The 27,081-nt window shown below is 50.4% G+C and overlaps 6 protein-coding genes across 6 annotated transcripts; 3 read left to right on the top strand and 3 right to left on the bottom strand.

Moving 5' to 3' along the window:
* Positions 1–1,569: 1,569 nt before the first annotated feature.
* EPUS_04916 (uncharacterized protein) lies at positions 1,570–2,475 on the top strand (the record flags this gene model as incomplete). Its single annotated transcript, XM_007789727.1, has 3 exons — positions 1,570–1,786; positions 1,862–2,175; positions 2,272–2,475. The coding sequence occupies 3 exons, from the start codon at positions 1,570–1,572 to the stop codon at positions 2,473–2,475; spliced, it is 735 nt and encodes a 244-aa protein (XP_007787917.1).
* Positions 2,476–3,398: 923 nt separating this feature from the next.
* On the bottom strand, positions 3,399–7,125 carry EPUS_04915 (uncharacterized protein; the record flags this gene model as incomplete). The annotated part of the gene is made up of 2 exons (XM_007789726.1): positions 3,399–6,273; positions 6,326–7,125. The coding sequence occupies 2 exons, from the start codon at positions 7,123–7,125 to the stop codon at positions 3,399–3,401; spliced, it is 3,675 nt and encodes a 1,224-aa protein (XP_007787916.1).
* Positions 7,126–8,754: 1,629 nt separating this feature from the next.
* Positions 8,755–10,794, top strand: EPUS_04914 (uncharacterized protein; the record flags this gene model as incomplete). Its single annotated transcript, XM_007789725.1, has 3 exons — positions 8,755–8,797; positions 8,851–10,528; positions 10,575–10,794. The coding sequence occupies 3 exons, from the start codon at positions 8,755–8,757 to the stop codon at positions 10,792–10,794; spliced, it is 1,941 nt and encodes a 646-aa protein (XP_007787915.1).
* A 674-nt stretch (positions 10,795–11,468) lies between these two features.
* EPUS_04913 (uncharacterized protein) lies at positions 11,469–13,378 on the top strand (the record flags this gene model as incomplete). The annotated part of the gene is made up of 2 exons (XM_007789724.1): positions 11,469–12,487; positions 12,571–13,378. The coding sequence occupies 2 exons, from the start codon at positions 11,469–11,471 to the stop codon at positions 13,376–13,378; spliced, it is 1,827 nt and encodes a 608-aa protein (XP_007787914.1).
* A 500-nt stretch (positions 13,379–13,878) lies between these two features.
* On the bottom strand, positions 13,879–15,231 carry EPUS_04912 (uncharacterized protein; the record flags this gene model as incomplete). The annotated part of the gene is made up of 3 exons (XM_007789723.1): positions 13,879–14,270; positions 14,338–14,844; positions 14,925–15,231. 3 exons carry the CDS (start codon positions 15,229–15,231, stop codon positions 13,879–13,881), a joined length of 1,206 nt encoding a protein of 401 aa, XP_007787913.1.
* Positions 15,232–16,114: 883 nt separating this feature from the next.
* On the bottom strand, positions 16,115–26,469 carry EPUS_04911 (uncharacterized protein; the record flags this gene model as incomplete). The annotated part of the gene is made up of 4 exons (XM_007789722.1): positions 16,115–16,997; positions 17,053–17,103; positions 17,215–17,525; positions 18,838–26,469. The coding sequence occupies 4 exons, from the start codon at positions 26,467–26,469 to the stop codon at positions 16,115–16,117; spliced, it is 8,877 nt and encodes a 2,958-aa protein (XP_007787912.1).
* Positions 26,470–27,081: the final 612 nt, after the last annotated feature.

Here is a 27,081-nt window from a genome sequence, read left to right as displayed (position 1 = left end):
TTCTATCCGATATACTGACTCTCTACATGTGCGTTCCAGCTCTGCCCATCCGGGTTAATTGATATCATTACCTGTAGGCTGTAGAGCTTAGTTGGCGGTTGGACGGAGGAAGCAGTTAGAATGAATAACAGAGAGCAGACATTCAGTTCTCAACTGTTGGCAATCCTGTACAGACTACTTGTAATTACTGGAAGGATGCAGACCAAGTCCATGTGTACGGAACGTATTGCTATTGGATTCATCTTCGATAGACAACGATCTTAATCACGAGATGATTGCGATCCTATGATAGATGGCGACATTTATTGAGTGATAATGGTTATCTGCACTCCACTTCGAACGTGATCAGTTGGGTGATGTCTTATCCGCTCTGCCTCGCATGTGCTCCCCCATCGCGTTTCAACGAAGAAATATGACATTCTGAATGTTTCAAGAATCGCGAGTTGGCGGTGGAGCAACATGTAAGCGCCGCCACAATGATCTGCAGAACACTGCCTGCTCTCTATGGGGCCGAATCATCATCCTCCCATGAATCTTCATGGCCCCAATCTCTGCAGATACCACAGTACATGTGCCCATCCTCCATACAGCTTGTTCCAGTTATGCGGCAGAGCACCGAGTAAGCTTGTCTCACGGTCTCGTCTCCATCTCCGCCTGAAGGCCAAGAGCAGCGGACACAGGCATGCGCATTCAATTCACTAACTAGTATTAAGTCAGTCAACTATGCAAGGTCGTCATACTGCAATGGCAATGGGATACTTTATAGCGAGTGTGAGTTCGTTGATGACAGCAATATATGAAGATAATTTTCGAGTCGATGTGCCGTTTTCTACGTATTTCATGCCATTGTCTCGCTTTCCACAATGGCTTTTACGCCCATGTTTCTACGTGCATCTGTGCATCTGTGCCGCTGCTAGCCTCCTGCCCAGGTTCCGGGCGCCCCAGTTGATTTCCTGGGCGCTTAGGACCCGCAGACCAATCAACACCACCAATCCGTCGAGCCTGTGATCCGACGTGCAGCCTGGGTCCTCAGACCTTCGAACTTTGCCCTGATGCGATCTAGCCCTCCCGGCTCTGGATCCTTCGAGTCAATTGGGTCGCATACCTCCTGCAAGTCGACTCCAATCAACGATGGAGTCAACGACTTTCTGAAGGCAATTCCGACTGGCTAGCCGCGAAAAGCTGAGCCACCCAGCTATCGCTGTTTTCCTCGATCGCCCTTGGTTTTCCGGATGAGAATATGCTAGGGTCCAAATAGCGGCGCGAACAAGTCACACCTTGTCTCTGCAAAATCTCTCATGGCCACTGGCCAGATCTCTAACTACGGCGCTTGTGCTGGTGAAGGTTGAACAGGGAAGACCCTCTTGCTGCTCGAACATCCATTTCTTCCCCAAAGATTGCCAGCATGAGAGGCCAAGCTCGCCTTTGACGATCTCTACGACGACTTCAATGATCGTTGAACCTCTGAGCTCGACATACTGAAAAGAAATCGACGTTGAGACTGAGCTCCACCTCGTCTGTCTTGTACCACCGGGTACTCCAACGACCAGCGCATCCCACATCTCCACAATGCTTCCGTGCTCATCAGTACCGCTCAGCGCAGTCGTCCTTTTCTCCCTCCTCACCTCCCTCGTCTCTTCACACATAGTCATCACATACCCAGGATGGAGAGGGAACAACCTCCACACGAATGGCACAGTACAGGAAACCAACGCCCTCGCTGTTGCTGAATCCCAAAATGGCACCGGTCTCGTTCACCCGTACGGCATGCAATGGGAATATCCATGTACGTATTAATCTCCTCACCACTCAACTTTCACCCACCGCCCGGGCACACACTGACCCTCTCCTTCCACTCCAGGCGGCGGCATGCCCCTGTCCAGCAACCGCACCAAATGGCCCGTCCGCGGCGGCGCCATTGCCATCCAACCAGGCTGGTTCCAAGGCCACGCCACCGCCTTCTTCTACATCAACATGGGCTTCGGCGAGATCCCGCTCAACATGTCCTTCAATATGGTCCCCGCCTTCCAGATCGTAGGCCCTACAAAGGACCCATACCCCGGCACATTCTGCCTACCACAGGTCCCACTACCAGCCAACACCACCGTCCAACCGGGCGACAAGGCAACCATCCAGGTCATCGAGACAGCCGTCCACGGTGCCGCATTGTACAACGTACGTCACCATCTTTCTATTTTCCCAAACCCCCCCAAACAACCAAATCAAAAAAGAGTTAAATCACTAACGAATACTCCTTTATTAAATCAACAGTGCGTGGACATCGAATTCGCCGAACCGGCCGACGTGGCCGAAGTCAATGAATCCAACTGCTTCAACTCGTCCGACATCTCCTTCCAGCTCGTCTTCTCCACTGCCGCTCTCTCCCAAGCCGTCTCCTCCTCCTCAATACCCTCAACTCACCTCCTGGCCATGGTGCCGTTATTAATCCTGGGCTTGGTGGGACTGCTGAATTAGCGAGCGAATGAGCGAGCGAGAGAGAGAGATGCCTCTTTGCCCCGAGTTCATCGATTAGGAGTTGTTCTTTTTTTTTGGAAGTCTTGGGTTTATCGGGGGCTGAGTGCGGTGGATTGGGGGGAAGCAGAAGCAGAAGCAAAAGCAGAAGCAGAAGCAAAAGCAAAGCAAAGAAGCAATCGGCGGCCGGCTCCTCCTCCCCCTCTCTCTTTCCTTTTCTGGGACTCCGTCCCGCTTTGCTCGCGGGTGGGGGAAGGATCGGGAATGAAAGGAACAACAGGCGGTTTTCATGTACAAAGCTACAAACTCCCTCATTCACTTACTCACCCACTCACTCACTGCCTCGTCCCGTCTCGTCGAGTCGAGTCGAGTCAAAGTCGAGTCGCGTGCACTCATATCCCCCACCCCCATCAGATTACAAATTCCAAGAAAATATGCCAAAATTTTTTCTAAATAATCTTCAGAAAAGAAGAGGGGACAAAAATAACCAAGTTACTTCACTTGATGTCGAGGCTGGCAGCGAGATGTTAACCCTTCGAGCAGAAGGCATCTGCATTCAAGTGGCTCGATGCTCCTTCACGGGGAACAGCGCAAAGAAAGCAAGAAAGCGAAGTATTACACCCAGCAAAGCGCCTACATAAGAGATAATTGCCGGGGGTTTTAAAACTTTTTTGTGGGTTTTCCTATGGTTTTCAAAAGCACAGATACTCCATACACTCCATATCCGTTGGGCTATCGGCCCCTGTGTCGTTTTATCCAGTTCAGCCATCAGCTCCGTTGAGAGCCTCCCCACCGAATTTAGTCATTCAGCTCTTGTGGCAACAGAGCTCTCGGTCCACATGAAAGCTCATTCCCACGCGGCACTGGCTCAATCAAGAGCCTCCCCCCTTCCAAACAACTCTTCTTCATCATTCGCACACTTCTGTTTAGTCAATTTCAATCAGGCGCGGCACTTCGCTAAGCTTCTTAGCTGGCCCACCGCTTCTCATGTTCTCCACTCCTTCATACACCTCTCGTTGAGGTTGTCCATTAGACATGACGTACTCATGATCATGTCTGACACGGCCGTTTTTCAAGGCCCGCTGAGTCTCTTTTTGCACTGTTCCAGTGTTGTCCTTTCTCACTTGAGGATCTTCCAGGGGATTGTTATGAAGGCCAAGCAGGTCGAGGTTCTGCTCCATCAGGCGCTGCTTCTGGCGCATTGCCCCCTCGTCCCGCAACAAATCATCATTCCGTACGCCACCATTGGCGAAGGCGCCCCAGTCGGTACGCGATTGCAGCTGTTTCTCAGGGCTCATCCGCCCAAATGGATCTGATGTGGTGCTGCTTGAGCTTGATGCTGCGGGCTGGGAACCGCGAGTCATCGATCTGCTCGCGAGGGGCGTCATTGGCCCAGGTCGACTTCCTTGATTAATTTCTGTCGTGTTATTGCCTCGTACTCCTATTGGCACACGGTCATGGTCGTCTTTAAGATCCGAAAGTCCGTTCCCTTCCGGATCCTTCGAAGCATTGTACGAACCGGTTAGCGGGCTCTGCGGGATCAGATCTGGGTTCTCCGACAGGCGAGCGAAATCGGCGCAGTTGAGTTTGCAGGAACACTCCTGAGAACACTCCATTCCACACGGATGCCCACAGATCAGAGTACGCTTGCACTTGACTTTGCAGACGACGAGCTGGTGTGGGAACGAGTGGCAGGTTAGAGGGCACTTATGGCCGCAGTCCAACAAGTCAACGCACTTCTGGCTGCAACCAAGGCGTCCATCCCAGTCCTGGGGATATTGGATTTCAGACTTTCGATTGTGGTTGACGCATTGAATGGGAAAACGACCACCAACACGATTAGGGTTTTGGGACATGATTGAGATGATTTGGTTCCACAAATGGTCTCTAGACAATTGTGTCGCGTTGCCAAAGATGTAGAAACCCAATCGTGCACGAGACATGGCGACACAAACACGGTTAGCCACCTCGAGAAAGCCGATTTTGCCTTGCTCGTTGCTCCGCACGAGTGAGAGAAGAACAATTGCATTTTCCTCGCCTTGATAAGAGTCCACAGTGTTAACGCTGAGGTACTGACCAGCAAGGAATGGCTGTTTTTTGAGCTGTTTCAGAATCAGCTTCCGCTGTCCATTGTAGAATGTGAGGACTGTAATGCCATGTGGTGGTACCAGACCGCCCCGTACGAGGTAGCAGAAGAAGCCGACAACGAAATCGGCTTCCTGTTCATTGTACTTGGACAGCATACTATCGTTTCCTTCCGACCAATTATGATCGAAGAAGAATGATCTGACATCACCCATTCCAGGCACAGGTGGTCGATCAAGGACGCTAGGATGGTCCTCCAGATTGTGGTAGATAGGGGCCAGAGCGCGACGGATTTCAGGGTCCATGCGGCGCTGTCTGGTAAGGGTTCTGAAAGGGACATTGTTGCGAACAAGTCTCTCGAACATGGAGATGTTTAAATGAAATACCTCTTCTAATTCCTGGACATTGCAATGGCCTTGGAGCTGTTGGTGATCCCCAACTAAGATGAGATGCTCCAGAGATTCAACACATACAGCTGTGACAGGTCCTTCGAGGACTTCTGCAGCTTCCTCTATTAGGACTATCCTCGGCTTGAGGCTTGCAACCAACGGGCGGTACTTGCTGAAGCCAGTGGTCGTCATTCCGATAACGTTGGACTTCTGGAGCAAAACAGCGTCTCGTTCCCATTTGCCTATCTGCAGGTCTTGAGATACTTGTGCATATCGGGGAGCTAGTTCTCTGAAGCGCTTCAGCATGGCAGCCTTAGCTCGGTCTTGAAATAGGCGATAGACGCCACCACGGGCACGTTCCGGTATGTCCCAGAGATTAGAATGCTTGGCTAGCTGTGCTTCTGCTCCTGCTCGTTGTGAAGGGGTTACGCGGCAGGTGAAGCTATCTTCGATGGTACGGAATGGTCCACGTAAAATTTCAAAATCTTCGTCGTCGTCAACACTATGCTCTGCTTCTAGTTCCTTCAATTGCTCGTATTCCTCGTCTTTCTCTTCTTCCTCGAACCCAAACATATTCTGTTCATAGGACACTTCGAACGGGACAAGCTGCTTGTCGAGCCAGATAGACATTGGATCTTGCGCTTGTCCGGGGGACGAAGAGACCCATTGGCTGGCGCCAGCTATCAGAGACTCAGCTTGGACGGATGTGATTATTCCGAGGTCACGGAGCACATCTGCGGCAAGTGGATGAGCTGCTCCGTCTCTCACAAGAGGAGCAATGATTTCGAGCATCGCCCTGGCCAAATCAGACTGGCCCTTCATTGCTCTTCCAAAAAGGCTACCGAGTGGGGGTGGAACATTGTTCTTCTTTCGAGCTTCATACAGTGTATGCTTCTTAACTTCAGCGTTCTTACTGCGACAGCCTAGACGGATGTAGTTGTCGTCGAAATTGGAGATGTGTCGCAAAATCTGATCAAGCGCATGGTTCGTTTGTGCTGTAACAATGATAGGAGGGTCGTCCGGGGCTTTGTTCTCGAGGAGTACTCTAAGTCCAACGACAGAGACATGAGTCTTACCAGTTCCTGGAGGCCCTTGTACTATAGAGAGACTGGTCGTAAGCATCTGTCTCAACGCAGCCCATTGTGACTCGTCGAGCGCGTTTTGGGGAGCAGCTGGCCAGTTGTTAAGAATGTTCACTTTCTTTGTTGCTTGCTTCTGGTCCGCAGTACTGAAAGCAGACGCAAGATCGATGCTTGGACGCTTTTCGAGGTATTGAGGGGGGTGTAAGTCTGTTTTGAGGGTACAAATATGCTCGGCAAGGGGGAACCTGTCCAACTATATCAGCCTCGAACTGTTCGTTAGATGTAGATATGACTAACCTCTCCTGATGCAACTTCTGCAAAGCTTTCAGAGTGTACCGCGTGCCTTCATAGAACCCCGATCTCGCTTCGATCATGATGAATTCTTGCTGAGGGTCGATCTCAATTTCTTCAGGACGAGCGAAATAGATGTCAATCTGAGACGGGGTTGCTTTTACATTGTCAAGCGGTCTGGCAGCAACTATAGCGATAATACATTTCTTGCGAAAGTTATCCTTAGACGGCGTAAGAGCAACCATGGATCCACATATCAGGCGCTTGGAGTATTCCCATGCAATGCTCTTGCCGGCTCGAGCAGTTGAAAATTGAATTTGAGCTGCCAACCCTTGTGGGGCGAATGTGAAACCGGAAATGTAGACCTGGTCTCTTGTTATTGAACAATACAAGGCAAGTGAAGCGATAGTTACCTTGTCATAAATAGCAACCTGGTTATCATCACCCATGTCAGGGGTATTCTTGAATTGAAGAACAGCATCACGCAGAGGCGAGATAGCATCTTCCCGAAGGAGCTCGTAGTGGGTTTCGAGATACTTCTTTCGGTTTGGCCAAGGTCTATCAAGTCTGTTCTCCAAGAGCTGAACTGGTTCTTCCTCGTTATCCAGTATCTCTTCGGTGGTTGGGATCTCAGGTTTCGCTAGCCATGGCTTTGCCGTAGCCGCGGCTGCTACTTTCGCTGCCGCAACGTATGCTCGAATATCTCGATTAAGTGCTTCCTTCGAGTGGTTGGGGTCTGAAGAGGTATTGCCCCGAGGCTGTGCTCTGCGACCGCGAGCAAACCTCTCCGCAAGATGTTCGTTCATCTTCTCAGGAAGTCAATTAGTTCGAACCTCGAATTGTAGAGGTTCGTCCTAATTTGTTCCGTGCCAGTCAGTCCAAGCTGTTCGATACCTCATCAAGGATTCGTCGGGAGTGAGGAACAGCTGAGAAAAGCTGGGGAATGCGGTTGACCTGTGAAACACGTCTAAAGGCGAACTGTCGATGAGGTTCAAATGAGAGGATGAATGCATTCTGACCGGGCAAGAACACGACAACAAATGAAAAAGAAATGCTCACCGGATGAGAGCACTGGCACTGCACTCCTTGACTCAGACAGTGAAGGCGAACAGGCCTCATGTACAAGATGATGCAATGCTGAGCTGTGAAGGTCGGGGGACTAAAGGGAGTTTGGGGAGTGGAATCCCCCAATCTCGCCTTACTCCAAGATGTGTTGGTCTGCTTCGGCGGCTTTTCGCTGCCACAGCAGCCCGAAACAGCCTACAAAAAAATGCCTGCTGTTCCCACCTCTTGCAGGGGCGCCTCGAATGGCGAACTTTCTGTTGGGATGCTTGTACAATGTTCGAAAGGTGGACCTAGAATGATGATTCTCTTTTCGAGATCACGAATACAGAGGTTAAATACTTCAGCAGGCACGCCCAATATGGAAGGGACGATAAACACCGGCCAAACACCAAACACGCAAACAATTCCCACTTGGGAAATCCTGGCAGTTGCCAGACAACCGAGTTTGTCTCCACAGAGGATGTCTCTGGCAAGGCAGCTATGGACTCCTCCCTTCGACCTGCGAAACACAACACCTATCTCGCCGTGTGGCCAATAGCTGGTCTCGGGCTTCTGGGAAAGGCTCGTGGCCCCCTTTTCCTATTGAGCAAGCTGCGTTCTGATGAATTTGGGCTGATTGCTTCCTCGTGTCGTGGTCGAGAATACACACTCAACAGAACTGCGAATACTGTCCTCCTTGTCGCTAGCCCTGGCCAGAAACAAGATCGCCCCCTTGATATGTGAGCAGGGCTTGACCATTCGCCTTACTCTGCATACACGATTGCGCGAGAGCTCTACTCACAGCCAGAGCAATGGTGCTTTGGTTTGCCTCTGTTCAATTTCCAAGAGTCGCAGCATTGGCCTTTCCGGGTTGTTCCTCTTTACCTCCAACCCGATCCTCTCGAGCTGTAGGCTGTGGAGAGACGAACATCCGCCGGAGACAATGAGCAGAATAGTATAACTTGGGCCTCGGCAAGGTGTACCTTGTGCTTTAAATATATTATGCTGGCCCTTTGATTATGATGAGCTCAGAATTACCTATTGATGTGCGAAATGTCTAGCAAACTAACTACATAACTACACCCTTTAGAGCCAAGCCAAATCTGATTGGCAAGGGTCATCCAAGCCCGAGGCCGTGGGCTTTACCCTCCATGTCTTCATCCAAGGGCAACATTGCTCCCGGCTATGTGAATAAACACTTGTGGTTGTGAATGTTTCTTGCGAATGTTTCGTTTCTGGTTTGAGTCATATCGTTGCATTCCGTTCGATACACTCGTTCTCAAGCCGACATGACAAAGTGCAGCCTCTCGTTCATGCCATCTTTAACTTCGATACTGCAGCAGCACTGCAATCACCCTTTGCCATAATTTTACAACCTTTTCCCTTGCACGATGCCTTCCTTTGGAGACGACGACGATGACAGAGACTTGGCAGGTACGACGTCAAGTCCTTAGGCTAAATTGAATGCGATCTAATATAGCTTCCAGACTCTCAAGATGGCAGCTCAGACAATGATCTGGACGAGCAGATGCAAGATGCTGATGACGCTGAAGGGGATGGAGAAGCGGATGTAGAGAACGACGGAGAGGGAGAAGATGATGCGGGCGCAGACAGTGACTCGAGTCAAGGCTCCGAGAACGGATCGAGTTCTGCCCGTCCCAACCCCGAAGTTCTCCTGACATCTCCCTCTCCTCCCGGGTCATCTACCAAAACCATCTCTGATGTGCCAACTATGCCGAGTGCCAGACCTGAAGCTCTAAGTGCATCCACCTACGATATCGTACCAACGATCGCTGCTCCACAGAGTACTTCCATTAATGCGATCACAGCCACAGCAGACATGCGATGGGTTTTCAGCGGAGGATCTGATGGGTATATTCGACGGTACAATTGGGTCGACTCTGTCAACGGCAAACTGATGCTCACTGTGGCTCAGAGACATCCGTTTGTGGATACCGTTGTGAAGGCTGGAGTAATGATGACATACTGGGAGAACTGGGACGTCAATTCTCGATCCGGCATGTCTCAAAATGCAGTCGATGCTGTAGTATCTCCTGTATATTCTCTGGCGTCTCAACACCAAGGTTTATGGCTTCTGGCGGGACTTGAGTCTGGCAATATTCGCCTTCAATCAATCAGACATGAAGAAGGAAAGGAAATTGCTCTTCTACAAAAACACACTTCTGCTGTCTCCGTCTTGTCCATCTCGTCCGATGAGAAGAGTTTTCTTTCTGGTAGTTGGGACAAAAGCGTCCTCGATTGGGATCTGAATGTAGGTAAAGTCAGAACAACTTTCAACTCGCCCGCGAGTCAAGTTTCCGCTATCGAACCACGTCCGCTATCCTCTCTGCCCGTCCCCGAACAGTTAGCTGAGCCCCCCACCACCAATGGGACCTTTTCCTCAAACAATCACATCAATGGCGTTGGTCCTTCTGCTCTCACTAATGGCTTGGAAAGCAAAGAGCAAGATAGCCCACCAGCTGAAAAAGCCGACTCTCCCGATTCTTTGTTTGGTGGCGACGAGGGCGACGATGACCTGTTTGGCGACGGTGGCGGTCCAATCACAGCGAACGGCAGCCAGCTTGCCGATGCATTTGGTGAAGACGATGATGAGTTCTCTCGTGCTATTGCCGATGGACCTCGTCCAGAAGGCGGTCCAACTGATGGCGATGAGAGCATGACCGATGCCATACAGCCACTACGGCCAGTACAACCTCCGGCAGAAGCTAGCAATGTAGAAAGCGTCGCATCACTTCCCAACGGCGTCTATACCCAATCCACAACAGCCCTAGCCAATGGTATTCCGCATGCTGATGAACTTGAACAATCTGCTCTTTCGCACGATGAGCACACCTCTGCGGGGTCTGGACCAACATCAGACACTACCTTCTTAGCTACTTCTATTGATGGCATCATACGGATATGGGATCGAAGACAGCCTGATCCCGTTGCCCGAATTGCTCCTCGAAATACACCTCCATGGTGTACAAGTGCCTGCTGGTCTCCTAACGGTAACTTCATCTATGCAGGACGGCGGAACGGTACAGTAGATGAGTATGATTTGCACCAGGGCCTCAATCAGCCATCGAGGGTTTTCAAGTTTCCTCATGGCAGTGGTGCTGTTACTTCGGTGAAGGCAATGCCAAACTCGCGACATCTTGTCTGGTGAGCTTGGATTTTCTGGCTCAAGTATAGCAGCTGACAAGTGTAGTGCTTCGTATGATATCCTCCGCTTGTATGATCTAAAGGAACCCCCAAGCAGTCGATCAACAGTCCCGTTCTTGATCGTTCCTGGTCACCGCACTGGTGTTGTGTCTCAGCTGTACATGGATCCTGCTTGTAGATTTATGATTTCGACTGGTGGGAATCGGGGTTGGGAAGGCCTCTCCACTGAAGTCCTCCTTGGGTATGAGATAAATGTTGTTTCGTGATCTGTTTTATTCTTGTTCAGAAGTCTGAACTCAACGAAGAAGTCCCAGCACTTCCCAGATACAACCAGATACAACCAGCATGTTCGATGTACAAGCTACCTCGGGGACGAGGCCTCAATTTCTGTGCTGCAGAAGGGCAACGATAAGTCAGAGTTGAAAGCCCTTTGAGAAAGTGTTTCCAAATTTCAAGCTCGAAAATTGCCAAATGTTCCCTTGCTGCAAACAGCCACATGTTGATAAGTTCGGTATGCCACTGTTTGTTTACATCTCCTCATCCTGTTATTATCTTGTTACCTAGGCAAAAGCACTACGCTTTGGATGAGTGAAGTGTTGCAAGCGTTCTGTCACTCAAAGATTCACACACAAAAGTGAAACACGGTCGGTCTAGGCAGAAGTCATTCTCTGCTCTTCGTTTTGTCACACTGCCGACGATGATATTCACCAAGGAAACAGGTTGCTAGAACAGTCTCAGGCCGTCACGTGGTGTCGAAGCACTTCTACTTCTTGTAAGGACTCGTCAAAGCGGGTCGAAATCTCTGAAGCGGCTACCCTCGCTGCGCTTTATATGAGGTCCTGAGCAGCAGGCTCTACCATCCAGTTCCGCAGATAGTCTTGACCGTCAATTCAGCTTCGAGGGGAGAGTTCTTTTGATCTCAGAACTACACAGGCACACCATGCCTCTTCGGCACGGTCTTGACGTGTCCATCATCTCATCGTCCCACGAAAGATTCACAGAGTATGGAGTCAATACACATGCGCGCTCCAAGCTCGTCACGGCGAAGATCGAGGCCAGATCAGGAGTTCAGTTCTACATTGCAATTCGACCCGAATATCCTTTTCCCACGCAGCAGAACAAAAGATATGGTTCAAGCATCTTAACCAGGGCGCAAGCAGCTGATTGTCCCACCCGTCCGCTCTCCGGGCCCCCTTCCGCGCCCACCAAGCGTTTTTCAGGATGGAAGTCGTCTGCTCTCGCCACCAATCATCCCGTCGATCAGCAAGCCGAGAAGCCGTCCCACAGCGGTACCAGTGATTCCTTTTTCCAAGCATCTACTACTCCCACAGGACTCACCCCAATCCTTCCAAGTCTTACTCTCCTGACACCCAAGGACACTTTACATCTCAACACCCAACTAGACCGCTCAATCACACACACACCTGCACCGAGGCCTCCCCCCTTCGACCTCATAGTCCAAGTCCACATCGATGGCCGCCGCAAAGCCGAGGTTCGCTTCATCGTGCACCTCAACCCCAGCAGCCCAGATTACCAACGCGAAGTGCTTCTGGTAGGACGTCGCGTGCGCATTCCGAGCAAGAGCGGCGAGCCGCCGAGACAATGTTTCCACGACTGGGTGTTCACCGATGTCGGGATCGAGGTGCTGCTTGAGCGCATGGGTGTCGAAGATACCACCGGGTTGGATGCGAGAGATGGAGAAGATCACGAGGTTGCGGCGTTGGCGGATGAGCTGCAGGATGCGGCCAAGGTGGAGGAGAATGAAGAGGAGGGGGATGGAGAGGGGAACAGGGAGCAGGAGCTGAAGATCGGGAAGATCGAGGTTGTTTTCACGCGCGTTGTTTTGGGGGAGGTGACGGATGATGTTGGTGTTGCTACGTCTGAGAACCTCCATGATGCACAGAGTGAGCAAGCGATACCGAAGAGGAGCGTAGGTAAGGATGTTACGCATACGACCAGGTGAGTTTCGGCGCCTTTCCCTACCACTCTCCCCGTTCTTCCTTGGTCGGCCAATCCAGACACTGGCTAAGCCGGACCGGCAGTATCGTCCCCTCCTCAGCGGCATCCAAACCCCCAGCCTACGCATACAACCGCATCAAATGGACGCGCTACAACCCGACCGAAGACTTCTACGCCAAATTTATCTTCGACTACACCTCACGCGCGAAACTGGTCAAGTGGGGCCTGTGCGACGAGGCGGGTGTACCAGTCGGAACGGGACAAGAGAAGCAGACGGACCGTCGCAGGGTACAGCTCCACACCAACAACCCAGGCGCCGACGGGGGGGATAGCGAACAACAGCAGCGAGGAAGTCTCATCAGCCGTGGCGGTCATGGGATCGCGAGGGAGGAGCCTGTCCCAGCGACGGAGCATGCGAGCCTGCTCCAGGGCGGCGGGCGGAAGAGGAGAGAGAAGGAGAAGGACAGCGAAATGGTGGCTTCTCGGAAGAGAGAAATCGCCAGAGCTGAGGAAGGTGCACGAGCGCATGGCGTCGTAGACGCAGACGTAGAACAGACACCAGCGAAGCGCAGGGATCGCACTACCCGCCTCCCCCGTCTGGACAGAGGTGAAGCGGGAGGAAGGCGAACAGGTAACGCAAAGCACAACGAGCAGAGAAGACACAGCATCAGTGGCTATGGCGGAGATGTGGTGGACGAGTTTGCGCCGGTGGCGGAGAATGCCGGCACGAGGGTGGTCGAGCGCGAGTCGGGAGCGGAGAGGTGGGCTCTGCAGGGGGGAGATGGTGAAGAGGAGATGATGGGAGGGGAGGGGGAAGGTCCACGGATGGAAACTCCGACTGTTGGGGTTGGGGCGCAGGATTGGGGGGCCAGGTTGAGGCGGAGGAGATGAGTGGATTGATTACTTAACATGGCGGAATGGCATGTCGTGGGGCTGGGTAAGGTTTGGGTTGGGTACCTTGAGGTCGCTCGGCGAGACTCTTCAGATGCCATGAAGCGAGACTTATTCATCATACAAGTGAGATGATGTACCATTGTTTCCAGGTGGATGGCGCTGCTTCACTGCTACTTAGCTGTTTTTCCAATGCGCAAAGTGGGTGACTTTGTGACCCGGTATGTTATATATACAGAATCATTAGATCCCTGAACCCTACTCTCCTTACTTCCACATACTGTGTACAATCTCATCTTGCCACTGCAACATCACTCTCGCCCGAACAGAAGCTCCCACGCATAGCCTATCAACCACAATCTGACCGTCACTAATGCCAGCTCCACCCTTCCCAACCGGATGCCTCTCTTTTGTCGGCTAGCATTGGCGCTTTGGTTGTCTCCTACATCTTACAAGTATACCTTAGGTGGCTGGCTGGCCGGGAATAGAAGCGATTCACATCATCGACCATCTAAGCGTGCCGCTTTCTCTCTTGAGAAGATCTTGGCGACAACAGGCATCCCAGAGCACAAGGTGTGCGGTTTAGGAATTGGTGGTTGGCATTGCCTTCCGTGGTTGACGCCGAATTTGGTGGCGCTTCGTGAGACAGTCGTTGCTTTTTTGTTGTTCACATAGGGCCTTTGTACCATGAAAGTGGAGTTTTCAGTGTGGTGGAATTCTCTATCAGAGAGCTGCGCTCTGGGAAGTGTGTATATCTTGTCATCTTGGACCTTAGACTCCGGAAATCGTGCTCGTTTTGCTTTTGGGTGTGTGAGATGTCGAGTGTCGTGAGATATCCCGTCATTGAAGTTCATGCCTCGCGGGGTAGGAATCCGAATTGTTTCGGTAGGGGCTGACAGACGCCTAGGCATGAAAACATCACTGTCAGCACGAATCAATCAAGCAAGCCTCATTCGCACCCTTATTTGGAAGGGGATCATAAGCGAGCACGGTGCCTTGCTTGTGATTTCTTACCAGTTCCGCTTTCTCAGCACCCTTGCCGAGTATGCCCGCATGCACTCCAGCAGATGCCACATAGTCAACGTTATGTATTCTCTTTCTCCTCTCGACCACTGCCCAGATGCCTAACGCCAGGGCAAGAAGGGCAAGTGGTACACCAACACCAGCACCCACAACCACGGCCTGCCTATCATCGCCTTCCGGACATGTTGTTGGAAAAGCTGTCGACGGCACCGTGGTCAAGGATGCGGTTGCTGTCGCGCTCGCGCTCGCGCTCACGCTGGCCGTAGTAGCAGCCGCCGGACCACCGATGATCGAGTTTGCTTGGAACTTGTAGTTCTCGATGGCAAAGAAGGACGAGTCGCCCAGGACGCTCGAATCGCAGACCCTTCCATTTCCACACCAGAATAGAGTTGGGCCTTCAGTCCCTAGACCCGGGCATGGCCAGATATTGGCCCATGTATCAGCTACATCAAGATGCAAGATATTAGCATCTTCAACGTCTTGTATTCTCTTACTACTGGGTAAAAGAGTTGCAAGGACTTACGAAGGAGGTCGTTACAGAACTCGGGACAAGTTTCATTATCGCCCCAGCCTCCAGCGCATGCACTCCTGTAAAACAGTCCAACACCACCAAAGCAAAGATTGTTCTCGAGGCAAACCTCCGTGCCGAGACAGCAGGCAGAGCGTTCGGCATCGGGGTTGCAGGGGATGCGACCATTGGAGTCAGTTCCGTCAGGCCAACGGCAGTCAACGGACGTCAGGAGGGCGTGAATATTTCCAAAGAGAACTGAGAAGAGAAGCAGAGCTTTGATGTGGGAAAAGAGAGGGGGGCTTTTTGTGAAAACGGCCATGGGAAGTGGAATAAAAAGAATAGAGAAGCACAGGTAGGGCAGTTTCAATTTATAGAAGAGCTGGTGCCTCAGAATGGTAAACTCTAGATTTTAGAGATAGCAAAAGCAGATACGGCAGAGGCAGAAATAGCGAAGGCAGGAATAGCAAAAGCAGAATAGCAGAAGCAGATACATCAGAAGCAGAAACAGCGAAGGCAGAAATAACAAAAGCAGAACTGAAACCGGCGCCTCAACAGGGGCCCGCGTTTCACTGACCACGCATTACTCCGTAAGCGCGCGAGATTGCACGGCAGGATAATAAGATCGGGGCCGAGAAGCTACAGTATTGAAGCACGATGCATCAAATGTGATGGTTTGCGGCGCAGCGCTCTATCCAGCCCGTTCTGGTTCCGATCAACACTCCGGAGGAGTAAGCGCAGACCAGACATGGGGCTGTGGCAGCAAGTCGAGGACGGAGCCATGGGAACATGATGAGGAGGCTTGAAGATTGGTATGATGATGTGTAATTAGGGGAGAGAAGAGCAGAGATGTTTGACATGCAGCATTTCATAGCCTAGTAGTATTGTATTTATCATCTCAAGCCTCGGCAGGGAAATTGAGGATTCACGAGAACCCGAAATGTAACAGGGTTGTTGTCCGTGATCCTACTAAAGTATTTCGCTACTGCTAGGGGCAATGGAAAGGCTAGTATGATACATATGGAAGACGAAGAACAATTGCATGTACTGACTGAACAGATTGGCGAGCAGTCACCGATTGTGCATATCCAACCTGAGCTCCCCAGTTGATCTTGCTTTGTCGTTGATCTTCACTCTTCAATCTTCCACTTCTTGAGAACCACTGTCTATTCAATTTCCCCACACTACCCAACCTTCCTTCCCGTTTACAGTCTCGAACTATGGATGACCTTGTAGTCAACGACCAATTCTCTTCCTCCATCATTGATGACCAGAGCCCTGACACTTCCTCGTCCATCGGCAAACGCGCATTCGATCTTGTTGTACAGGCCACCCTGATCGATGACCGACAGACCTTGCTTAACATCACCGCTCTCCGTCATGCAGACAAGTCTGCCGTCGTCACGCATATCCAAGATACGGTATTGCTTGAAGACCGGTCCCAACATACTTTGTACAATGACCGAGTCTCCCGGGTTGCTGACGAATGAGCTCTCCTCATGGAGTTGACGGGTGAAAAGATCAACACCGAGGTATCGCAGCTGTCCAGTCTGAGTAGAAGTTGAGATGCGGATGACCTGGCATGGACGACCCTGCAAGATCACCAAGTCACCAACACGGATGAAGTGACATGGGATAGTGACCGTGTTGGCAGGAAATCCTCCACGTGGCCCAACGAAGCGGACAGTCTCGCGCACCCCTTCACTAACACGGGTCGGGCCCGACTCGTCGCTTGTGACGATCACATCCTCCTTGTCTCCATGGTGATGGGGGTGATGATGACTGAAAGGGTGGAAGACACGGTCAGCGACGCGTTCGACACCGCGTCGAAAGCTATGGTAATGACCTTCGTCGTCGTAGTAGCCCATATCGTTTCTGGGGGTGGGGTCGGCAGTACGAACTTCTTCCTTGGTAACTTCGATGTCCGCACGAGGGGCTTGACGACGGTACTCGACTTCGTAAGTTGGGTCGATGCGACGGCGGTATTCGCGCTCAGTGATGTCGATCTGAGACTCGTAGGCTTGATCTCGTGTGCGGTGGCGGTCGATCTCGATGTCGACTCTGCTGCCTTCTGCCGGACGATTGTAGCTGAAAAGGTTGTCAGTCAAACCGTGGGAGGAAAAGGAGCTGAGGAGTAACTTACCGTTCGCGAGTGAGCTCTACTTCGGGATATCTCTTATCACTTCGATTGTAGCTGCACAGAAAGTCAGTCAGATCTTGAGCAAATGCATTTCTTATGGCACCACGAGATTCGAGGCACAATGGAAAATGTAGAAAACGGGTTTGGAAGTCCTATCAGACATACCGTTCTCGAGTAAGTTCAACCTCAGGGTACTGCTGATCTTTCTCGGCGTAAACACGAATATCCTCTCGTTCTTCGCGCTGGGGTCGTCGATCTCTGACCTCGATGTCGATCTCCTCACGAGTATCTTCCCGTCCGACGCGCGAAGTGGTGCGAGGAGGTCTGACTGTGCCCTCTACCTTTGTGGTCTCAGTGATGGTAGTCTCAGCAGAAGCGTCACTCCGGTACGTAGACGGGAAGACACTAATGGGGATGGGGACGCGGGCGTCAAAGTCCAGATTGCCTGGCTCTACGGGCGCCTTGCTCTCGAATTCCTTTCAGAGCTGAAAGGTAGACGAGAGAAGACTAAGGGTTTCAAGTCTTCCAGGTAGAAGGGGCGTTTTTGGGGTGAAGCAAAGAGCTTTCTTGGAGAGGCTGCTTGAGACGGGGTGTTTGGGGATGTATGTGTAGATACAGGGATCTTCTGTACTAGATGGAGTCTCTGGATTGGAGAGACAATTTTGGATGAAGCTGTGGAATGTTGTGGGATGTGGGAGAGGAAGATGCAGAAGTGAGGAATGGAGAATGGAAAAGACGAAAGAGTGGCTGGAAAAAAGAAGCGGGCAGGGGGGAAAGGCATGTGCCTGTGGTGTGAGTGTGGGTGTGGGTTTGGGTGCGAGTCTGTGCTCTTGCTAACTTAAACCAACTGAACAAATCCAATGTCAACAAAGCCAGACCTAATCAAGCCTAATTCCACTGGAACTGAACTGCTCTCCAATTACAGCTTGGCGCTACCCAAACCCCTATTCCTTTCATTTCTACCAGGCACCACATCCATCGAAATGATCCTATCATGCTGATTGGGCTTCCAAATCCATAACTAATGGTATCCAGCATCTCAACTCAGAACCAGACTCGGAGATATTCGGCAATGATTATGGGCAGGTCTGTTCAGATCCTGATACACATGCAGAGAGCAAGCATTGTATCTCCAGGGATAGCAGCCTACGACTCGGCTATCACTCACCTCGGTCAATATGATACAGGCAACGGTTTGCACACCTCAGAAGCTGCTGGCTCGTTTTCTATCTCGCTGCAACCACTTTACATCGTGGTGGGGATTCATTGGCCCAATGTACACACTAACTTACTGATCCCAGCCACGACAGCTTTGTCGTCCAGCTCCAGCCTACCTCTCACATGCATGACTCTTACTTCCAAATGGTCCGATTTATGGAACGCGCGTTACAAAGGCAGAGAACAGCTGCAGGGCTTCTGCAAGCCACTGCATGCAGTACCGTGACAAGCTCTGGTTCGGGCTGTACGGAGCAGTTGGGGCTAAGTTTACGAGTTACGGCAAGCTTCACAGCTCTCCTGCGCAATTCAAAAAGAGAAGCAAACTTGTAATGCCTTCCCAAAATCCTCGAAAGTCCTATTGCCTCTATTGTCGGCTTTTTGTCTATACCTTTGTTCCTCATTCCTCATGCCAGTCATGAAACCAAACATGCGCCTATACCCCCGTGTACAAAATGCGGACCTGGCTAAAGAATGCCCTTTTTCCATCATTGATGCTGGATGCAGTCCCATTCATACTAGCGAACATTAGTCAGTACATGAGCGCACAATGCATATAGAGAGACCACTTACCACTCTCCCTTCCTCATCACCCGTATAGACCACTTGGGGCATGGGTAGAACACAGGAAATCCCAGCCCGAACGTTGCCGCCATCATCGCGGCTGTTATCAACATGATTCAGCTGACGGATGAGTCCCAGCTCAAAATGGCCACCACGGATGACCTTGTTCCACACCTTGACAACGCCATATTTATGTCCAGTAAAGAAAATCTCTCGTTCAAGCCATTCATTCCCAGCGCCTTCGTAAAAAGCACAAGATAATATCGAGTCTTCTGTGCTATCGCCCGCCGTTTGGTCAAGAAGCAGCTCACCGTTGAGGGTATACATGATGATTCTTGAGTCGTGACAAAGCACAATATCACCGTTGACATCGTTGATCCGCGCACAGTCCACTGGTTTGCCCTTGGTCAAGATACGCACAAATTCAAGCCGATTCAAATCCCACAAAATCACCGTTCCATCAGTCGATGCTGAGAGTAGCGCGCTGAACGACCTTGATAAAGCAAGTACGGTGACCGTGGTCCGGTGTCCGAAGAGGGACGATCGTGGCTGCAAATCCACGTTCTTGCCGGGTGAGAGAACGTTCCAGACGGAAACGGTACAATCAGTACCAGCAGTCACCAGGGTCCGCGAATCAGCAAACGTTGCAGAAGAAAGCTGTCCAATATGCAGATGCTCAAAGTGACCGAGTAGTTTTCGATTGTCCGCAGAGTAGAAACGAATGCTGCCATCGGCAAAACCCCACTCCATGTACTTCTCGTAACTAGGAGGGATATTCAGTCTGAACGCCGCCGAGCACAGAAGACGTTCTGACCTCCAGGAAAATGATAAAGACGCAACTCTTTCTTCGCTATTGAGAAGCGGAGACGGTAGTCGAGTGAGGGACTCAGCAGCCGTGTCCAAGCGTTTGTATTTGTGGCGGATCTCTTCACGTGCAGGATGGGCCTTTTGAAAGACCTGATATGGTGTTTGACCAAAATTGTGTATGATACCAATCGTGGCCAGCTGCTCCACTGAATCCGTGATGCTGTCGAGATCTTTTGCTCCCTGGTATGACAAGTGATGAAAGACGTTGACCGCTTCGATGGCGGCCTCGCCTTTTTGCTTGTGTCCAAAGACCAGGTCGACCCATTTATGTAGGTTGCGACTAACATGAGGGCTCTCGAGAGCTTCACGATGTTTTGCGATGAAGATTTTAGGGTCTCCTTTGGCCCAAGGAGGCAACTCCACGGAACTGATGGATTGGCTCGAGTTCTGGCGAGCACCAAACTCGTAGGAGTTCAAATTCAAGAGAAACTCGGGCAGATAGAAGAATTCTGGTGTCAGCTCTCGCACGTCCGTCATATTCATTCGAGATGCCGAGTCCCACGCCTTGCCAATTGAATAAAACATCCGGTCAGCGTGGTCGAAACTGCCGCCCTGCAGTAAAAGGTAGGACTTGACAAAGGGTTCCAGGCGGATAAGATACGAAGTAACGATCATGGCAGAGGAATAATGAGTACCATAGTGGAAGGCTGGTGAATTGTGGTCACCCATTTCTGCAAAAGTCGCATAACGATCTTTATACTCTGCCTCCCGTTCAAGTGTTTGACATCCCATCGGTCTGGAAAGGTCTCTGAATGTTTTGGGATTCGTCAAATCCAGCTCGTCGCTTGTGTAGTCCGCTAAAATCCAAGGGAATACGGGATATTGAGTGAGATCGTTAAATGTTCTACCGGCCATAGTGTTGATCAACATCAGATAATGGAAATTCGAAATCTCGCCTTTCACCCACCGTCGTGTGGCAGGATTGGTGGCTGCTTGTCCGAAAACATTGGCAAACTTGGATCCCAATGACTGTGGTTCTTCGTCTGGACTCCGCAGAGTCTCGAATCGCCAAGTGTCTTCAGAGCGCATGGAGGTGTTAGCACTACTGTGTTGTGGGGCTTTGGCAGCTACCAACGCGTGAAGATCATTTCTGGCCACTGGACTCATAGTAGTGAGCAGGTAGCTTCGTCCGTCGGCGAAGAAGAGCTCAAGTCCAACATCTCGGAACAGGAAACGTCGCTTGGATACACTGATCACTTCTTCCCATTTCCAACTCCTGGTCTCATGCTCATCGTTCCCAGAAGTTGGCCGTCTTTCGAACGCTTCGCGTCCCGAGATCATTCGCACGTAAGAATCTCGTTCTTCATGTGGGGCCTGCCAAACATTGACAATTTCACCATCTGCGCGCTGGAAGAAGTTATCAAGAAGGTACAGGCTGTCTTTTCCCAGAATAAGTAGACCTTCTGCTGCTTCCAGACCAATGATGCGAGATATGTTTGACACATGTTGGACCTGATCTCCCCGATGCAGGCTCCGCATAACTTTGCGATTCTTGTCTTCATACCCACCTGCATCGTCCTTAGGGTCCTCGACTAGCTCAAAACTCTCCTCGAGATCCGGCTTCTCGATACTGTGCTCAGCGTCATCTGTCACTGGCATGTCCGGGAAAGGCTCCGAAGAGGTATCGCCAGGTCTTGGTGAGATCTGAGCTGGAGTTGCGCCACCGGGAGTGACTCCAAAAGCTTCAGCGCTTGTAATTTGTGGAACACTGGTTTCGACTTTGAGAGATGCTACATTTGAAGTTTTTCGCTTTGGTTGATATCTTTCTTGAACTTCTTCCACTTTTGGCGTAATGCGAAGGCGCATCCTGTTTCGTCCTTCAGTTTGGTCAAGACGCCATTTCGTTGGAGTGGATGTTGGCATAAAGCCAGTGGGCAGTTCTACTTCCCTTTTCATTTGGTCAAATCGCGACAAAACAAAAATGGTGTTATCTTGCTGGTCCTGAGTCGTTCTTTGGTGCTTCAGCTGTTCTGAAGCATATATGTTAGACGTCCAATGGTCGAAAGTTACTTCGTGACGACGAATGATGTCTTCATTGCTTGCTTCATCTTGGGCCCATTGCTTCAGCTTTTCTCTTCGTTTGGCTACACGTTGCTTCCCTGTCTCTTCCGTCTTCGCATTCTCTTCGGCTACAAATTTGTCCCATGATCCAGCCAACGTCGTAAAGAACAAGCTATCCAGCTCATCACGATGACTATCGATCCAGTACAGGAAGGTCTCGTTGTCAAGCTCAACTAGTTTTTCAAAGCCTGATGCCAACCTGCGCTGTTCCGAACTGGTAGCCTGCTTCAAGATCGCAGATGCTTCACTTGGTCTTTGAACCAAGATAATACGCCAAAGATTGGCTGCAGACATTCGAACAGATTCTTGTGATGAAACAAGACTTGCGTACAGCAGGTAGCATATCAGCTGCAGGTATTCGGAATGTGTCTCTTCGCCCGATAACAGCACCGTCTGCCAGTATCCAAGCTTGGCGAGAAAGGGCAGATTATCGGAGTCCTGAATCTGCGAGAGGCTGAGAAGCACAGTTCTAAACATGGTTGAGCGAATGACTTCAATTGCTTGGCTACATAACCTGACACTTTTGATTTGAGAAATGTCGGATCTCTGAAGATACTCGAGAACAGATCCAGAGAAATCCAATGCTGTGTCCGCACCGCCCATGAACCATCCTTCATACAGCGCCTCACCAATGTGCAAGAAAAGACGTGCCAGATTGGACAGGACCTTCGGCTCCCATAAGACTTTCTGGTTCAGCAAGATCGTGTTGTTAAGTTGAGATAACGTGTTGCGCAGGATCCACGATTCAAAATATGTCTGATGCTCAAGGAATCCAGGCGGTGTTTTAAGGAACAATCCGAGACCGGCGAAATCCTTCCGCATCAAGACTTGATCGGTGAAAACGGCAACGATGATTTCCAATAAGCTTTGTACCACCGCATTACCGTCGTTCAGCTGTGGAAGTTTGGCAATTGGTGATGGACAAGGTTCGGGTGGATGAAGACGAGAAGAGGATGGTTGGTGCTTGCTTGAAATGGAAGGGACCATTACAAAGGACGAGCCACGCCTTAAATTGGGACCTCGCCTTCTCTGCCCTTTCGGCATGTTGGTATTTTCTGACGTTCGCAGTATTGGAGGCGCTATTGACAATGGCCGGATCACAACGTCGTTACCATCAAATGTTAGGCTGGACTCTCTCGCATTAAGTTCCACTTCTGCACTCACATTATCTGAGCCAACGACGACTGGGAATAGAATAGCAAGAAGATCCTGTACATAAGGAGAGCCGACCGTAAAGTCCCGATAATGCTGCGATCTTGTGTGTAAATCAGATAAAAACCGCACTGCTACGTGCAGAGTTTCAATATGATGGTCAGCCACAGTTGCAACGAAAGGCTTCGGCGGCGTCATATTGGACATCGATAGTCTTTGTGTATTGGAAGGACTTGACCGCCGAAACTGAGGATCCGGGATCGATGACTCCTCGGTTGGTTTGGAAGTAATCACTGTCTTGAGACCGTTTTGAAGCATTCCCATTATAACCTCAAACATGGCCGGATTGACGACCTTGAAACCATTCAACTCGAACAGGTCTAGCAGTCCGAAGAGATTAAATGTGCGGTCGAGATTCATGGAGCCGATATCAGTGTCAAAAAGGACGGCAAAACAGATCGGCCAAAGTGCTGGTAAATGCCACCAGCGTTTCAGCCGATGACGCATAATAGTAAAGCCACCAGATTTCTGCTTGAACTTCTTTACATAACTGCTGCCATGTACAACAAGCACTCTTGCCAGAATTTTAGCTGACAGTATGACAACCTCAGCGGAGGTCTCGGCAAGTAAATATAGGAGCCATTTATTGGTTACAGTCCTTGCAAATTTTTTGATCGTGAACGTGTCGTTGTCAGCGCAGAGGAAGTTAGAGTACAAGCGAAGGACTTCAACGCCGATCTGAAAACGAGACAATGTGTCATAGGGTGGCTCGGGGGATCCTGACTGTGTCGCACGCCTTGTCCGAGTATCAGAACGGTGAATACGCCTAGAATGCGCGCCAGTTGATGGTTTGCCTTTATGCACCGAAAATGTGATGAACAGAGCTATCGATCGCAGCATCTCGGCACTCATAGCTCCGGGCAGAAGTGACTTGAAGGCATTCATGAACAGAGGCATAGTGCTAGGCAGTATTGGTTCAGCTTTCAACGCATCTAAGAGTTTTTTCAGAGCCCTCATGCGCACCAAACGCCGAGAATTGAATCGGTGATTCTCACTGTCCACGCTGAACGTGACAAATTGCTGGAAATACAGTTTTTGGACAGGCTCGTCAGCCTGCCGCCAGACGTCCGTGTCCACGAGCAACACTCTATATGCAAGTGGATTATTGATGAGGGACTTTTGTGGCTTGGTGAAATCATATCCAACAAAGTCGAGGACGAGTCTTAGCAATGACATTGCAAGCTGACTTCTATCGGTAGACGACGTAGGTATGGCCATTGTATACCTTGCGTTGCCGTTGCCGAATGAATTACCGGCGGCGATGAACCCGAGCTTCTCGCGAATGATTGCAGCAAGGATGGCATATCCTTGATCCCTTTCCATTGCTTCGCTATTTCGCCAGCTCTGACGAATGGTCTCAAATAGTATTTCGACAGCCAGCTCCACCTCTTCCGTGGTCTTAGCGGCATTGACAAGGCTCAAACCAACAGCCGAGCATCCTCCAATTCGCCAGCTGGCATCATCAAGGGACTGAGGAACCGCAACAATAGGGTCACCAGTCAGCACGGCAACGCCGTGAGCGTGGGTTAAAGCCTCATTGACAGCAGGAACAGCTGCATTGATTACTACAGCGTTTCCGCCGGTTCGTGTGTATTTCCGAAGATTCCGAGCGGCCAGCTTCGATAGGGATCGCACGAGCTGGGACTCGTCGATGTTATTGCGATCTTCGCTATCAAGTACCGCAGCTGGAGAGATGTTGATCATGATTGAGGACTCGGGAATCAACATGCTTGCTTTTTGACGGACAGCCGACAATATGTCTGACTGCTCATCGTTGCCAGGATGCATATTCTCATGGCGAACATTCAAAGCTGCGGAAGCCGCATAAGTCTGGAAAGAACCAAGACAGTCCTGGAAATTTCCATAATATCGTGGTCCCAGTTGATAGAACACAGAAATCAAGTCATCGCTGAAAGTATCTGTAAAAAGCACAGATGATGCTAGGGACCACTTGGACGAGTGGCTATTTTGTCCTCTTCGTACAGCTAGGTCCTGTGGTGTCCCGAAGAACGCTTGCACCATTGCTGTTCTGTTTGAAGAATCTACAGGCGGCAGATTGGGATAGCTCGCCTTCAATTGCTCGCAGAATTCTCCATCAACGAACAGAGATGCTTTTGATGAGGATACAGTTCGCGGCTTCCGGTGTACAATGCAGATGTGATACCATTGGCCCGGCTTGAAGGAGACTGATTTAAATCGAACACTTGGCCTCGAACCCTTCATTGCAGTTTGGAGAATGAAATGCTTTGTATCTTTCTCCAGATATGCCAGGACAAAGCATTTCTGACTCGCGTCAAAAGCACCAAAAATGGTGGTGTGGGAGTTGAGGTCAAACACCTCGAACCGTGCCCACACAGAAAGCGTATAACCAGAACTGTTCGTAGGCGGGAAAGGCTTGCCAAGGGTAGGTAATTCAATTGAGCAATATCCCGCATGAGACAGATCGAAATGAAAACAAGGAGGGCATCGTGAAGCTCGTAAAGCTTTCAACAAGAAACGTGCAATCTCAAATGACGTGGTAGCTTTGGAATATATTGTATAAGCATCTTCTAGGCTGCCCATGCCTTCGGAGAACAGGGAAAGCACAAGTCCTTGGTATGCCTTACACTCCATCTCTGCACGACAGTTGTCGAACATCAATGCCAAGAGACTTTGAGATAGACCAGCTGTATGCAAAGCCACCAGATTTCGTCGTGATGAGCACATTATCTGCTGCATGATCATGGTTAGGGCCTTCTCCAGCATTTGCCATTCGATGTCTTGCCTCGGCGGGCAAGCTGACCAGAAGTTCAGTAAGTGTGGGAAGAGATCAGGAATGGCAATGGTCTCAACGCTGTTGAGATATCTGGACAGAGTTGCATAGCCTTTGTTGCCCATGTAAGATTCGACAGTGAGGGCACCGGTGGCCGCAGTATCCCTTTCGAAATCATGTTGCAAAACTGTGAAAGTATCCCAGAGCGTCTCTTCGCCCAAGGCGGTAGCAAGCAAGATTCCCATGTAACGTCCCACGTCAAGTAATTGTGCATCGTTACTGCGCAAATCCTGGTGGAGCGTGTTCAGTGACTTGTAGAGTGCTTGCCAGCCACCGCCATTGGCCTTCTTGGTAAAGTACTTCTGATTTCCGGGATGTACTTGAAGTCCAGCCACAAGAACAGCCAGGGCATCCTTCAGGGTCAAAAAGAAGCCTTGTACATTATCATTTGAGAGACTTGAACTATCGAAGTGATCTGATAGTGTTTGCAGAAAGCTCAAGAGGGCCTGAAACCCGCCAGCTCTACGGAAAGCATCCTTCGTCTCTTTCTGGCTGGCATTATCAATGAGTATGTGCCTGAGCTTTTGTAAGATCAGGCTGTCTTGTAGAGCCTTTTGTACGTCAAGCAGAGATCTTCCATCTGTTTCTTTAAGATTGTTGACCAAAGAGCCTATCTCTTCATTATGTGCCACTATTGTTGAAGCCTGCCCGGAGTCTGAGCGGTACCTCTGGGCAAGGGTGCTACTCATCACGCGAGGCGCACACGACGGCGGCACAAGCGTGAGGGAAAGGAGGCGGAGACGGAGGGGGCGGCCTGCACGATATCGATGGTTTCATAGAATGGTTAAATGAGGAACAAGTTGAAGGTGTGTTTCAAGGACATCTTTCGGTACACCTCTTGCGGTCTCAGCCCGGAAGACCTTTCGGAAGCGGTCAGGCTCAAACATGAGGGCTGAAAATCTGGTCAGTGTATGTTACAAAGCCTACAGGGTGTAAAAGCTAGGCTTCAAAGATGCAAGTCAGGCGCCTTGCTTTCAATATGAAGAGTGACTATTAACGCGATGACTACTTCACTGTATCAACACTGTATCTAGGAATAATGATGCGGCAGGTGGATCACCGCAGGCATGCATAATAGTCTAACTGATAGGGAGAAGGCCCTGTATGATTTGTCTCCATGTTCACAAATACTGTCCCGGTTAACCTCTTTCAAGTCTTTCACAGCATGTTTAGAAACTTCTCATATTCGCTTTTGCAGCCCTGGTCATGTAGTACTAGTAGCTGGCTTGATTGATCATGTGCGATGTGCAATGCGCAAGCTGTAACGAAGTCTTGATAGGCTGCGATAACAGAGAGCTTCG

The sequence above is a fragment of the Endocarpon pusillum genome (assembly GCF_000464535.1).
Source record: "Endocarpon pusillum Z07020 unplaced genomic scaffold scaffold1292, whole genome shotgun sequence".
Classification (NCBI taxonomy): domain Eukaryota; kingdom Fungi; phylum Ascomycota; class Eurotiomycetes; order Verrucariales; family Verrucariaceae; genus Endocarpon; species Endocarpon pusillum.
This window is presented reverse-complemented; position numbering and strand designations above follow the sequence as displayed.